This window comes from Cricetulus griseus, chromosome 4 (genome assembly GCF_003668045.3).
Source record: "Cricetulus griseus strain 17A/GY chromosome 4, alternate assembly CriGri-PICRH-1.0, whole genome shotgun sequence".
NCBI classification, from domain to species: Eukaryota; Metazoa; Chordata; class Mammalia; order Rodentia; family Cricetidae; genus Cricetulus; species Cricetulus griseus.
In genome coordinates this window covers 28100631-28116855 of record NC_048597.1, presented here as the reverse complement: position 1 = coordinate 28116855, position 16225 = coordinate 28100631, and the positions used below count along the sequence as shown (strand labels likewise).

Sequence of the window (16225 nt, the reverse complement as noted above, 5' to 3'; positions counted from 1 at the left end):
TGATTTACAGTTTATAAAACATGAGTTTACACTTAAAATTATTTTATTGATGAATTGTTTCTAATATTGCAACTTTGTAATTTTAGATATCATAATTATTAAGGAAGTTTATATTATTAGATAGGCAGAGTGTATAATACTTTATTATAACTAAGCTGGCCAGCTTCAATCCTTATGACCATACACAATGATATCAAAATGATTAAGGTTGATTTTTAAACCCTGATCACTATGTTATCACTTAGTATAATCTTTTGTTTGCATCACATCCCCTCAGAAATCAGCTGACCATGGACTGAAACCTCTGAGTAGACATTCTTTGTAAAGATTGTTCCCTTCAGGTGTGTGTCACAGTGACTAAAATCCAACATACTATTCATATATAGGAATCATCAGAATTAAAATATCGTGAGGCTGATGTGTATGTTGGAACTGACTGCATATGTGTTCCATTCTCATGAAATGTCAGCATATCGGTGTGTTAAACTTGTATCCAATACATACATTGTTACCTCAACACCATTAGTAGAATGGCCCAAATCCTAGCCTGTGACTCAGTGACTTATCAAGGGGACATTGTACATCACTTATGGAGGTGGAAGTCTGCTGAATATAATTGTAGAATGGCACTGAATTCTGTCAGTAGCTAGGAAGAACTGTTAGTTCCTAATGAGCACATGAAATCAAGGGAAAGATGGTGTCACTCGTGCTTGTCTTCTCTATACATTGCTATATAGTATTAAAATCTTTCCACTGTATACCTACAGGAGACTGCAAGTAGTTCTCATATATTTTTTTCAACAATATGCACTGCTGAATTTAAACTCATAGCTGACAGCACCTTGAATTTTCTTATTTCATCTCACACGCTTTCTTAAGTGTCAACTTAAACATTTCTGTAAAAATAATGTCTCTTATTGCATTGTGTGTGCTGGTGCACGATGTACACGTGTGGGCTCTCATGTCATGGTGTGCATGTGGCGAACAGAGGAGAGTTAGTGGAGTCAGTTCTCTCCGCCCAGCTTTACACCAGTTCCAAGTACAGAACTCAGTTCATCAGGCTTGTGTGGTCAGCACCTCGATCACAGAGACATCTTACAAGCCCTTAAATACTTCATTTCTTAAAATACAGTATGCATTTCCACAATTTAATATTACTTTGACTGTTATTTAAGAAGTTAGGGAAAAAGGAAAACATCTCATATTTAAAACTTTTATTGTATTAGAAACCAAAAAAACGACACCCAGTTTTCAATTCATTGTCACTTCAGTCCTTTGTGAAACACTTTCAGAGTTCCTTATTCTTCCCCAAAGGTCTCATTTATTAAAGATGGAAAACAGAGTTTCTGTTTTTGCCTTCTCCTCAATTTGTACCCTGCAATCAGGTTCCTTCTTGGGCACAGATAATATTTGGATTAAAAAAGACAGTTGGAGTTGACAAAGCAACACTCCTGGGAAAAAACTATTAACATGTATAAATGGATTTCCTCACAGTATAAATACTAGCCGGCACCCTCCTGCTGCCTCAGAGCCTTCCTGATGTATATATTCAGGTAGGGAGAAGTGAATCGGCCCTTTGATACGGTAATATAATAAAAGTGATCTGGCAAGCAGCAGGTCTTACTTTTCTACTCTCTTGTGGGAATGAGTTGCCAATCTTTCACTTCAGCTGATACATTTATACCTCTGAATTCTGATGCTCCTGCAACTCTGCCTCTGATAATGCATCACAGTGCCGCTGAGTGTCTTCCCGTCTCCAACCATGCCACCAACGTGATGTCTACAGGTACAGACTTCCATGGCTGGGCCTACAGCTTTCAGAATGGATGTGATGATGAATCTTTTAGTGAATAACCTCTCTGTTCCATTTCCCTCCTCTAATTCGTGTTAGCTAAATATTAAGGGTATTGCAGAAGTCCAGTTGCCTAATAATTTAAAAAATCGTAAGGGAAATCATTTATCTGTTTATTGGTCTTACTTTACAATCCAGAAGAACTGTTTTCTACACAAGCAAATAGCCAGCCTGAGTGTTTTTCACTCTGAAATCTATTTTAATGGAGATGTTTATGGATAAATATCAAAATGAAATATTCTAAAATAGTTTAATGTTAAGTAGGTACTACTACTTTATATTAAAAATGTATTTCATTTTTGAATTATACTTGCTACTATCTTTAAACAACCATAAGCCTTATAAAAGCAAACCAAGAAATTTCCAACACAAACTAAAGTGAGCTTTCATGGATAAAGTAATTAAATGCTTCATTACACTACTATTAAATGCATAGTACAAAACTTAGAAAAGAAAGTCAGGTAACATTTAGAGCTGAGAAAGTTAAACTTTCTCAAGACTGAGTTTTAGAAATAACTTAAGATTTGTCTTTACTTAACATTCCTAAATGAAAGTGGGGATCAAAACATGTTATCTAGACACAAGCAAGTGTATGCCTTTGCTAATATATTTGCACCTAATGCAGAAACAATTGGTCTCTGAGTCAGTCTAGCAATGGCCAGAGCCTTAGACTAATCCATTTTCTTCCATGAAACACCAATCCGTATTCACCCTTCATTGTTGAAAATGTAATTGACTCACATGGAGAAATGAAATAAAATTTTATATTTGTAGAAATAAAAGTTTGGGTTTATGATTTAAAACACACAACTTTTTATGATAATTAAGCAGTTTCTAAACAGTTGTGAAGCTCTCCCATTCATGTTTGGCTGGCTTTAAATAATCAAGATATTAGATATATTGGACTCTGGCAGCATGATTTAATCTGCTAAAGATTCCCGTAGCTTAATGGTAATTTTGAGAGTGTACTGAAATGTATTTGATGGAAAATATAATAATAAAGTCATTTAATCCTACAATAATGATATAAATAGCCCCATAGATAATTTAAATAATCACAATACAACCATACTTTTAAAATAATACATTTTATAAATTGACAATTAGAAAAATGATATATTTCTCTAATTGACTAGAAGAATATTGAATCAGTAGGAAAGTAAAATTTAAGATTAAAATAACGATGTGGCAAAAGGATGTGGCTTTAAATTCTATTGATTTATTTAAAAATGCATAACAAATCATTTAATAAATTAACCTGTCATTTACACAACTTCCTAAAATAAAAAACCAAATATTATATTGCTCTTATAAATAAAAATAATTTGTAAAAGTTACCTTTAATTATTTTTAAATGATTTATAATTTCCATAAAATTATTGTTATATACACATTAAGTAGTGAATTAGTTATTTTAATGAAAGCCCCTAGGTGTTAAATATTATTAAAGTTCATTTAACTTTTAAAAACAAAGATTGAAATTGTTCTGTGTAACTGTTATATGGTAAAATTACTTCACATCTCTACATCAGTTACAGACTGGAAATGTATGCAGATATTTACAATGAAATATTGTTCTGTATTTAGACAAAATGTATTTATTCTATGAAAAGACCTCATATCATTAATCTCTACATCATGTGTTAATATTCTCAAATACTCCTAATTATATTCGCTATATGCCATTTGTTTGAAAAAATTGCTATGCTTATTATATAAACTCAATATTATTATATTATAAATTATATTTAGGATATGAGAGAAAAATGGGGAAGTAAATATAGGAAAAATTTTCTGTCCCTGTGGTTAAAATGTTCATTTGTATTTAAAATTTCACATATATTTTACAGTTTTATTTATAAATGCACACTAATTATAAGAAGTATACATCTATGTGTGGAATTATGTGTGTACACAGCCTTCAGCGATAAAGGAGCTTAACTTCAATGACTGACTTTATCATTAAAACTTTTTTACCAATTGCATGCATGCAGAAAACCAACAAGCCCAACATAATTGGACTAAACACTATCACTGGGTTTTTATCAAAACCCTGAAGACAGCAGTATTTTTATGAACGTCTCTGAACTGGTGAATACTCTGGCATTTTCTCTTTGTAAAAAGGAAAACCAAATACATCAGCTCTTACTATTCAAGAGTCTATTTAGGTATTCGCTCTTCCAGAGACACCTCCTTATAATAAATACTGTACTATACAACAACGGTCAGACTACTTGTCAATGGCTGTAGTGCAATATCTACACTGAATGGAACCCGAAAGAATTCTACAACCCTCAAAGAGCCGGGGTCCAATCTCCTCTCTCCTCTCTTCATCAGATACTTGTATGTAGCCACAATGTAGACCACACAAGTCTAGTTTGATGATATAGGATCTAATCAGTTGAGACCATCTTTGGCTGATTTTGTCTGCTCATTAGAAAACTGCCAGTGAGGAAGAACTTACATATTGGCATATAATTTAAGAATCGCATAAATGTCTAATTTTGAAATGAGTTGAATGTGTCTTGAATCCTCATACATTTTCTTACCAGTCCCGTCTATTTTGTCTTTGATCCAAACTCCTAACTGTTTGCACACGTATTTCTCGGTGACAACTATGGGAAATACAGCGACAGGACTTCATTATTCTGTGCCTTCCTGTCATTATGGAAACCAGCCATCTACCTATGGAGTGATGGCAGGTAAGAAAAAACACTTACATGTGGTATTGGATTGGGGGAAATGGTGTTGGATTTCCTGGACCAGAGGGAATGCTGACAAGACTGTAACACGAAATTCTGATCTTTTGGCTTGGGAGGCAGTGGTAGATGTGTCACTTTCAGAAGTGTCCCCTGACCTGTGAGGCCCTCAGAAACCTAATGGTGTGCCTGATGGCCTTATTCTACACAATCCTGTACTCCAGTGTTTCTGACTCTAGCTTTGTGTGGTTTTTCTGTTGTTTGTTTGCTTTTTAATTCACTACTGTTAAACTGCTAGATGCCACTTGTTATTGCCTTTGTGGGATTCCCTGTGGCAATACTATACTGGCTAGTAGAACCCATGAGGTTACTTAAATTTACTTGAAGGTTAATTAAAAATTCAGTTTCTCTGCTAAATCAGCTCCATTCCCAGGGGTCAATACTCTCATTTGTCTAGTGGCTACTCCATCAGGCACCACGATTTATGGAGCAATGCCTTCATCACAATACTGCTTGTGTATAGTCATTCCATAATGATATATAGAAAATAAAAACTGACGGCTCAGCCTGATGTTCAGGGACTTTGGCCATGGCTATTTCAGGCTATGATGATCCTTCCCAGGTTGCTTCTGAAGCCTCACTTAGGCTGGTGAAGTAACACACTTCTCAGGAGACGTGAAACATCCCTCTTTCAAGTACAATGCCAACTCACCAGTGATAGCTTGGCTTCCTAGAAATTTGAACACCTGCCCTTCTTAGTTTTGGGACATGACTAAAGAAAATAATTTATTCAGTTAATAAAATATGGTTGTTGTTCACAGATTTTTATCTACTAGTTTGTTCTGAAGGAAATACTTTAGTAGTCTGTATTTGTTATTACAGCAGGAAACTATTTCTCATCATGGAAAAAAACTAAGACCTAGCCGTAGAAAAAGGAGTGGGGAGGATTAAGAGACAGTAGAAATTTGGATGAAGGAATCAAACATGAAGGAAATCTTTTAAAATGTATTCATCTGTCTTCTGAGTAAGCAATTTTACACAAAGAAACATAGAGATATGCTTAGAGTATTTAAATGGAATGGGACAAGTAATTTAGTTCATTCATCTCTAATTTCTCAATAAAACATTAAGCCTTTGAAATAAAATATTGAGAATATTAACATTTCTTACATTTGGCCAAGCATCATTCTGAATAAATCAACATCTTAACTGTTATGGTAAGAGGGTTGGTATTTTTGAAAAACATTTGAACTCGTTTACATACAATAAATTTTTAGCATGTTCTTTCCCCTTTTTAAACAGCCCCCTACCTCTCTATTCACCTACTTCAAACAGTTGTGTTCCTAATAATTGCTTATAAACCTTGGTTTTTCTTTCTTTAAAATTATTTAGTTTTAGTTTATTTGTATGGGCGCTTTGCTCACATGTATGTCTGCGTATCACTTTCATGCATTGCTCACAGAGGCCAGGAAAGGTAACCAGATCCCCTGGGACTGGAATCATAAACGGTTGTAAGTCACCGTGTAGGAGCTGGGAATCAAATGCAGGCTCTCTGGAAAAGCCACCAGTGTTCCTAACCCCTCAGTTGTCTCTCCAGCCTGGTTTTACTTTTCAATAATTAAGGAATATCTAACGCCAAGGCTTTCTCCCTTTGAAAATCCATCATCACTTATAAACCATCTAACTAATCAGTATTTGCAAACAACAAGAACAACTCCTTCAGCTGATCAATGATATTTGCTGTGGATTAGCAAAATATGCTCTATTAGCTGTCGAGTAGAAGTTGGATACTGCTTTAGGTTTCACAGAACCTTGAGCATCTAAAGAGAAAATAGTATCCTTGTGGTCACGTGCTGCTGCTCTCTGCTGGAGGAAAGTTCTGTCTCCAGAATTTCCAGGCCTCCCTGAGCACCTTCCTTAAAAAGGTAGCTTTTGCCCTTTGACTTGAGTTAGTATGAAAGCAAACCAACCAACACATATACATTTGCATATATTTATACACTTATACACACACACACACACACACACACACACACACACACACACACACTAAAAAACACACACACACACACACACACCAAATACCAGTGGTTAATTATCTCTTGCCCTAATTTCTTTGGGTATCTCCTCCCTTGTTCTGCATAAAGTGGCCCACAGTTATCTAGAGAGTTTATATATAGCCTCAGAGTCCTATAATGCAGCCTGCACTAGCACTGGGGCAGCAGGCCAAGGTCCCATTGAGAGGCAGCTGACAGCACTCAGCATAGTCTCTCATTCAGGTTTCTCTCTCTCTCTCTCTCTCTCTCTCTCTCTCTCTCTCCCTCCCTCTTTCTCTCTCTCTCTCTCCCCTTCCCTTCCTTCTCACTCTTCCTTCCTTCCTTCTCACTCTTCCTTCCTTCCTTCCTTCCTTTCTTTCTTTCTTTCTTTCTTTCTTTCTTTCTTTCTTTCTTTCTTCTCAACATAGCCAAGGAAAAGGACCCAAGAAAGACTTTTACCATATCCAAAGTCTGGTTTAGCAACATCATGAACACAATTTTCATAACAAGATTTAGAGGCATCATTGTAGCCTTCAAATTGAATTATATTTTGTCGCTAAAACAAAATCTCACCATGGTGCACAGAGACTATATTTGAATATTTCTGAGAGGGATGTCATTAAAATATTATATGCTTTATAATTTGTCAGAATGCCTGGTTCTTGACATATATCAAGCATTAGCATACATTTCTTTGCAGATTAAATCTTAGACAATCTGAATTTTCCTGCTTTCATTCCCAGGGAAGCTGCACAAATTGAGTCATAAAATACAGCCATTCAGAAATGAGGAAGGCAAGGAATAAAACAGGTGATAGAAACCTGGTCATGTCATTTGAATTTTCTGAAATGCCAGCCACTCCCTCAATCTTCACAGAGCATCTTATGGGCAGGTTTGGTGCTGTACACTCTGTGAGGGGCATCTCCTGGAATAACTGTTTCAAGGGCTGTGGGAAAATGTAACATGGCTGTTATATTGCTCATATTTTGAAGATTAGTATTTTGTTAAATTAGTTCACAGGGAAGGAAGAGATATAGTGATTTTTGTCAACTGGTGAGGAGGATTTAAAACCTTAGTTGAATTCCCTGTAGCTCAGCCCAGGCACCAGCAAACTAAAGAGAACGACTGGGCTGAAAACAGCAAAAAGCTGCACCATTAACTAACAGAGACCTCTCTACCAAGTTCCTGTTGAACCTTCTTTTGCTCTCCTCAGATAGACATGTGGTCATTTACTTCTTCCTCTCTGCTCCAGAGTATTTAGACATAATGTCAGCAGTGAACAGTACAAATCACATGAGGGAATTACAAATGTTCTTCACAACCTTTGCTAGAGAACACAGACAGTCAAACGACCAGCAAAAAATGTTCAGCTTTCAGGTGCCTGAGTCTCTTGGGTTGCTTTGGTTCTCAGATTCTAAAGCAGAGTGAAGTTTAGAAAGCAAATATGGAGGCTGCTCTGTCTGTCCACCATCCATGGTAACTAGGCACACCAGCCCCATAGCGAAGAACAAGGGCCCAGCTGAGAACGTGACACAGCAATTAAGCCTTGATGGAAGGGGGGGAGGGAAGTCCTTATTTCAAAAGTACATTTTAAAAGGCAAAGAAAGAAAAAAGTTTCTGCTTGGGAATAAAAGAAGATCATGGAAACCTCTTTATTCATTCTTTTTGTTTTCTCTTTAACTTCTTGTCTTTTGTTTTTCTTCCCCCTACCTTCCCCTTTCTCCATTCTCTGTCACCCTTTCTGTTTTCCTTTTCTTTTGTCTGAAGATGCTAGGGTTGTCCAGGGAAGAGTGGTCATGAAGAAGGCTGGCTTTTCCCCAGGAAAGACCTTCCAGCAGCATTGGGGTGCTTTGCCTTCTAGACAATGCACTGCCCTGTTCTGTAAGGAGCTGGATTGTAAACACCCTAAACTTCCTCTGCTTAGCTACCTCACTGTTCTTCTGGCTGGAAAGCAGTTCTGGCTGTGTGGAAACACATGGGCATGGCTGTGCGCCAATCAAACTTTCTTTGCCAAACAGACAAAGAAACCATGTCTGGTGCAGACAGTATATGCAGTCCTCAAAGAAAGGGGAAAAGATTGGATTTGATCATATGATTGTGTGTGTGTGTGTGTGTGTGTGTGTGTGTGTGTGTGTGTGTGTGTGTGTGTGTGTGTGTGTGTATGTGTGTGTGTGTGTGTGTGTGTGTGTGTGTAAAAATGTTAGTAAAACAGTTACAGTGCGGGCATGTAGTCCTGAGTCCCTCTGCTTCTCTCATGAGTTCTTTTAAGGCCTTTAGCCTGAGATGCTTTCAGCTAGCCACAGGCAGCAATTGGCCCACAGCATGAAAGGCTGAGTCAACAGCTTGCAAGGCAATCTCTACTTCTGTCCCCCGTGCCAGCTTCAAGAGATTTGTTGTCTCTACCACACATAAAGACTTACAGAATAGTTCAGAGAGGCCAAGGTGGCTGAGTATGCATTGGGAAAACTAAGGGAGTATGGAGAGGGCTCCAGCACTCCCAAGCTTTTCACAGGAGTCCTTATCTGGGCAAACGACAGCATTGCTTTACCAATGTTTTGAGGGACATTTTTGAGATTTCTGCTGCATGGGCTCACAGCGTTCTTCAGTAATCCAGGCTTGAAAAGATTTGAAAAATAGTTTTGTTATTCATACCATACCACCACTCCCCGTGCTCCACACACTGAGTCATAGGCTAGGAACAGAATTCTGTCCGATTGTGATGGTAACAGCTAGGGTGAAATGTGAAGGAAGGCAAGTTCTATGAAAATGGTGTCCAGTGGGTAGAATCATGGATACTTTCCATAATGAAAGAGTATTTTTCATTTCAGAATGAAAAAAAATATGTTCAATGTTTCACCACCTATCACATTTTCACTCTTACTGTGGTTACTAAAGATCGGAACTTGGGATTTCTTGCTCATTTTTCACGGGCGCCATTCAAATGCCTTTTTTTAGAGGTCTAGAGGTAGGCTTTCTGAGGGGAATTGTAGTAAGTAAGCTACCCTTGAGTTTCCCTGGAGTGATGCACTTTTTAAATAATTAGTTTTGCCTGAAAGAGATTGTGTGGAGGCAACCAAATGTGTTTAAATTCAGGAAACCTTTGAAAGAAAGTTGTTTGATTTACCTGCGTAGTCTGGATTTTTCCTAAGTTAGTGGAATTCGGTTGTTAGGATTTAGCCATTTGTACTGGCCTGCTCTTGAAGTTCTAAAAGAATCCGCCCTCAGCTGCAGCCACTAAGAGCAACACCTGTGCACATTCACTGTGATCCTTTTAAAAGGCCCCAGCCCACCTCCCATTCCTATTCCTCTCTTTCTCTCCCTCTCTGTGTCTCTCTCCTTCTCCGACTTCCTTCTCTCCCACTGCTCCTGTCCTTGAAGGCCAGTCTCCTCCCTGTCCCTTCCCCCCTTTCATGATCCCTTTCCCCTAATAAAAAACCCACCATTGAACTCTGTCTTGGAGTCTTTCTCTGGCTCAATGTTTTTGTGTTTTGTTTTGTTTTGTTTTGTTTTTGTTTTTTGTTTTTTTTCATCACAACATCAGCTCTTATGACTACCGTGTGGTTAAAATAGCTTCTCATCTGAAGGGAAGTTACTGACTTCCTTATCCAGTAACTTCCTACACTGGAAATGGTGGGGAACATAAGCGCCCTTTCTTTTTTACTCCTTTAGTTTCTTTCATACAGAAAAGGAACCAGACAACATGAAATGGACAGCCATGTCCTGTGGAGGACTTACAGTCCCACAGGGTTGTGATGGCCATTAGAAATTGGAAGTAGTGACCAAGGTGGATAGCATAAGGATAATTTCTTATTAAAGGTTGTCCAGAAATGTAACTGCATAATTTATATATAAAAACGTTTTGTAAGAAAACAAAACAAAAATAGTTTCTCTCTTGGGTTGGAGAGATAGCTCCGTGGTTAACAGCATTTGCTGTTCTTGCAAAGGACATAAGCGAAGCATGGCTCCCAGCACCCACAAGGTGGTTCACAGCCACCGCTGATCCCACTTTCAGGGGAGCTGATGCCCTCTTCTGACTTACACAGGAACCAGGGATACATGTGGTCATGCACATGCATACAAGCAAACATTCACACACACAAAATAAATAAACAAAAAATTATTTTCCTCAATCTTTAACACACCTGGAGAGTAGCTGAATTTATTTCATGCTATTTAATTTAGCCTCTCAGAACTTATATATTTAATTTTCATTTGAGAAGATTATATGTTCTATTGAATAGATTTGGGCTTTATTATTACATAGTCTTATATAAATAATATCAGCTAAAAACTTGCTGACTTACACTACTATTGCCCATTAAATTTATTTTATTAGAAGATTTACATATTATATTATTACTAATTTCTTTAACTCATGAATGTAGTGATGGAGTATTGGTATATTTTTCATGTTTCTGATAATAATGACTGCATGCCATCTATAAAACTTAAGTTAAGGTGTTTATAGTCATGAGATTGATCCATTATTCAATATTTGGTTATACATGACATTTAACATAAGCAGAAGTGAAATCACCAATAATAAAAATAGTAATTTGTCAATGAAGAAAAAGTGAAAAAAAATATATTGAAAATTTTCTTCTGTGCCATCTTGTCACTTAGGATCGTGAACTGAGATGGCATCTACTTTCCAAGAGAACACTAAAACCTATACATTTTTCAATGCCTTCTTACTTCCTAGGATATATAATCAGTGCTGGCAAGCCAACACCGCATTCTCTATGGAGAATTCTGTTTCATGTCTACCAGTGTCCTCTTCTTCAAATTTTATTTTTTCTTTTCTTTAAATAATTATTAAAAAGAAACTGATTCCATTATATTGTCTACTTTTCAAGAAAGCTTCTCACAATATTTTAATAGAAGTTCTAAAATTTTCTTTTGTTTCCCTGACTTATTAAATTGACTCAACCACATTTACGTATTTTAATCTGTCTTTATCAAATTTAAAAAGCGTGCTTACTTTTTAATTGAAGTTAGGCGTTTACTATGAAAATAGTAGTAGTTTTAGTACCGTAAGATTAATTTCCCAGTTACAAGAATCTCAGTATAGCATTGAGTCCAAATACTTTATGCCTTGGTTATAGCAAACACTACAGGTCACTTCTTAAATTAATTAAGAAGACAGAGATTAACTCATACAATCTGGTTAGAGCAGACCCCAGATTCTCAGGAATACATGCCTTTTTACAAGAAAAAAAAATGGAATCTTACACCTTGAGAGAGAACTAGAAAATAATTCAGCTTTTTAAAATTGTCTACTTCTCCTTTAATGTTAACTTTGGTTTTGTTCTCCTGGGGGAGGTGGAAGATAAATAATCTCATGCCAACTACCAACTTACTCTGGGTCCTGCTTTAGGACACTGAACATAAGGTAAGGTGTAAAACTTAAGATTGAACCAATGTGGCATTAAGTATAATGGAAGCATCCGGGAGGCCGAGCACCAGAACTGCACAAGATCAAGGGCAGTCTGGGCTGTACTCCAAAGTCCTGAATTGCAAACACATTGAGAGGAGTAATGGTCAACACCAGCAGAGAGTGGTGCTTGTAGGGAAATAGACACAGTTACCAACTGTCGTTTCCTCTCTCTTTATCCACAGGCGGTTTAACCCCTTGCCTTTACAAGTTCCCAGATCACACCCTGAGTCATGGGTTTCCTCCCCTGCACCAGCCTCTCCTGGCTGAGGACCCCACAGCCTCTGAATTCAAGCAGGAACTCAGGCGGAAAAGTAAATTGGTTGAAGAGCCAATAGACATGGATTCCCCAGAAATCCGAGAACTTGAGCAATTTGCCAATGAGTTTAAAGTGAGAAGAATTAAGTTAGGTATGCCTTTGTTCACTCTGATGGGTCAAACAACTGAATTTGCAAATCCTTCTCTGTTTACTGGGAAATAATTTATGCTCTGCTTGAAGCCCAATATGCTTCGCAGTCTCTGTCTCTCCTGTGCATTTAACCTAGTCAAATCGGGAAAAGTAGAACACATCAAAAGCCTTCAATTCTTGGTAAATTCTTAACAGGATAAAAACATGGATATTTAAGTTAATGTTACTTCCTAATATTTAGCCCACCTCATGTTTAGCTTTAAACTATCCCTTTTATTTAATACTTGACTTGAAATTTTGAGTACATACCTCATATGATTTGAAACGATGAAAATGTTTAAATGTCATTACACCATCTGCTTGTCTTCTTTGACAGTGTTAGTTTCTTGGGTATCTTTCTAGAGATATCTTACACATCTACAAGCAAGTTTGTAAGTTCTTTTGAACTGCCCCCCTATACGCATAAATACACCAGTTTATTTAGCTAGGTCTCTTCCATGCTTTTAGTCTCTTAGGGATGAAAACAATGCCACAGTGAACAACTCTATAAATGCAGTTTTGCATCTATATAAACATGTGAACAGAAAATGTTGGCACCAAATTGTCAGTTAAACACAAATGCACTTTGATAGATGTTGTCAAACTCATCTCTACAGAATTTTACCATTACAAATATCTCTTCTGTCTCCAGCACAGAGCAAATGACCAGATTATGAAATGAGTAAACAGTGGTTGAAGGATCAGTGTGCTCTTAATTTTTGGGACCTTTGAAATGACAAAGTGGAAGGACAGTGTAGTTTTAGTGAAAACATTCAATTTCATTTTAAATTACTGTTTCTCATTACTGTCTAATAATCATTTGTATTTCCTTTTCTGTCAACTGTTTATTCCAAGCCACTGCTCATTTTCTATTGAAAAGCATTTTTAAAAATACAATAACCATTACCACTAATTGTGGTTCAAATTCATGAAAGAATGTATTTTTTTAATGGGTTGAAATAATAGTTCAAACCTCTGAACTGGTGGAATGAGCCCTGGGTAATTTATAATGACATTTATTGATATACATCATATGAAATCATGTTACACATATAGGTATATAGCTCTAGGCCCTGAAATAATATGTACTGAGTTCACGTAATAAACAGCAGGAGACATCATTATCATACTTATTTCCAATTCTGTTTATATTGCTATGGACGATTAAAATTATATGTTGATGGCTTATTTTACCTTACATTCCAGTAATGTTTGGGGCAATTAATAAGGACCTTTTGCTGGGAGACAGATGTATTACCAAATAATACAATAAATGGGCTTGGAGTTATGCATACAATGTGGGACCATAGGCATCCTGTGTTGAATGACATGTTTTTAGGCAAAGCAAGCCTCAACCTTAGTATTATTTGGTATAACAATATATTGTTGAAAATTTATTCATACATAAAAAAATGCTTGATCTATCACTGTATATTTTGCACACTATAATCAATGGGTCAAATATTTGGAACACATGTATCCTATTTGATAATCAATTTAAAAAGGCCAAGAATTTCTAATTTCATTATCAAATGTTATGACATACACATGGTATCTGTTTACTGCTACCATTATCTTTGCCTGTGAGTCCTTTTCACTTTAAAAATAATTTATTAACTAGAGGAACATTTTAGTGTATTTACAGTAATATGCTAAACCTAAATAATTTTAAATTGCAAGACTATGGAATTTTTAAAGAGTAATGCACAATTCAGCTTGTGTGCTAATGGACCCACCCTGATCTTCCTGGTGAAGCCAGAGGTAAGACTGTCTCTCTCCCGTTTGCAGGATACACCCAGACAAACGTGGGCGAAGCTCTGGCCGCTGTGCATGGCTCGGAATTCAGCCAAACAACTATCTGCCGATTTGAAAACTTGCAGCTCAGTTTCAAAAATGCATGTAAACTAAAAGCGATATTATCCAAGTGGCTGGAGGAAGCTGAGCAAGTAGGAGGTATTGGGGCAAATCTGTGCAGCCTGTGTTGTGGTGTAGTCACAAAACGACTGCTAGGGGCGGGGCGGCAGGATGTAGGCTGAAGCAGGGCTTTGAGGGCCTTTTCATCTCTTTGAAGTGAAAAATAAGTATCTTGATAGAGACCAATATAATCCAAGCATAGCAATAAATATACCAAGGAAGTACGGGCTGCGTGGAGAAGCTTTCTAGAAAACAGAACATCAGCAGAAAATGCTGAATATTCTTAACATCCACATTGCTGGGACTTTATGATAACCGGAGTAACTCACAGGAGCCACTTTTACAACCGGACATAAGTGTTCTCACCAGTCTGTTCAACAAATACTGTCAACAAATAAAAGCTTGGTATTTCATCCCGTGCACAAGCATACACACACACACACACACACACACACACACACACACACACACACACACACACGAAAATTTAAAAAAAGAATGAGACTTGGAAGAATTTACAACAGAAAGTGAACATAGGGTTTGTAGGAAAAAAAAATCATTATCAGATTTACATCTATTTTGCTTTAATACTTTTCCCTATCAAATGCAATATGAAATGGCCTAATTTACAAGCGTTTAAGACAGACATGCACAGCAACTGTAGTTTGCATTATTTTATATGGAAAAATTGAAACCCAAAAATGCTAGTTTAAAATGACTTTCTATTTTTATTTCCTCTTTTCCACATTACAGCTTTGTACAGTGAAAAAGTGGGAGCGAATGAGAGGAAAAGGAAACGGAGAACAACTATCAGGTATTCCTTTGAGATAGCTAATAAATTCACTAGAGAAAGAAAAAAAAAACAATGTTCACATGGAATCAGCATTTAAGTATAGCTTACAACACATGAGATGAATAGAAATAATTGATGAAACTAAAAGTGTTTTAAATTTTTTTCATAAGAAATGAAGGTGGTATTTATTAACATTTCTTGGACAAATAAAATATGTACTGTTTGATTCGATGTTTTGGCACAGACTAAAAAATGGAAGCCAAGAAATTCACTGATGTCCTTGTAGGTACAAGTTCTCACTCTGCTAATTCAGTATCTCGACTAAAAATAACAAAAGGAGTCACCAGAGTGTCAGCCTAAGGTCTATCATGACCCCTTCATTACAACTGTGAAGGATATTTAGTGATGCCTTTGTTTTTGTGAGATAATGGTAGGAACAGCGCAAGGTTTATCTCAGGTAGTTGTCAACTTCACATTTCCTGCATTACAAACCCTGGGGATGACTGGGTGTGGGGAGTACGCAGGTGATGAGTAGACAGGGAGAAGTTGAACTTTGAAAGGCCCACAATTCCTTTTCTTTGTCAAGAACTTAGTGCCCCCTTGTGGCAGCAAGTGAGAGAATCTGGGCTCCCTAGTTGCCTAAGATTTTGTAAGGTTGTCTGGAATAAGACATGTCTCTGGGTAAAAAAAAGTCTTGTTTCCAAAAATCTATGAGTTACTTTTCCGTGGTAATATTTAGAAAGTTAAGCTTCATTTTATTTTTCCGAAAACTTCATTGAAAGACACACAATTTCATCGCAACCTCTATTCTTCCTCCACCCTGCCCGCATCACCCCAGTATTGCAGCTAAGGATGCCCTGGAGAGGCACTTTGGACAGCAGAGCAAGCCCTCCTCTCAGGAGATCATGCGGATGGCTGAAGAACTGAATCTCGAGAAAGAAGTAGTCAGAGTCTGGTTTTGCAACCGAAGGCAGCGAGAGAAACGGGTGAAAACCAGTCTGAACCAAAGTCTATTCTCGATTTCGAAGGAGCATCTCGAGTGCCGATAA

General features: G+C 37.1%; 1 protein-coding gene across 2 annotated transcripts; it reads left to right on the top strand.

Moving 5' to 3' along the window:
• Positions 1–1608: 1608 nt before the first annotated feature.
• On the top strand, positions 1609–16225 carry Pou1f1 (POU class 1 homeobox 1). Of its 2 annotated transcripts, none has more exons than XM_027413323.1 (6): positions 1609–1786; positions 4405–4554; positions 12207–12431; positions 14258–14422; positions 15137–15197; positions 16015–16225. In XM_027413323.1, exons 1-6 carry the CDS (start codon positions 1645–1647, stop codon positions 16223–16225), a joined length of 954 nt encoding a protein of 317 aa, XP_027269124.1. In that variant the 5' UTR covers positions 1609–1644. The 2 variants fall into 2 exon arrangements, with proteins under 2 accessions (XP_027269124.1, XP_027269123.1); XM_027413322.1 differs by having other exon boundaries at positions 1645–1786; positions 4483–4554.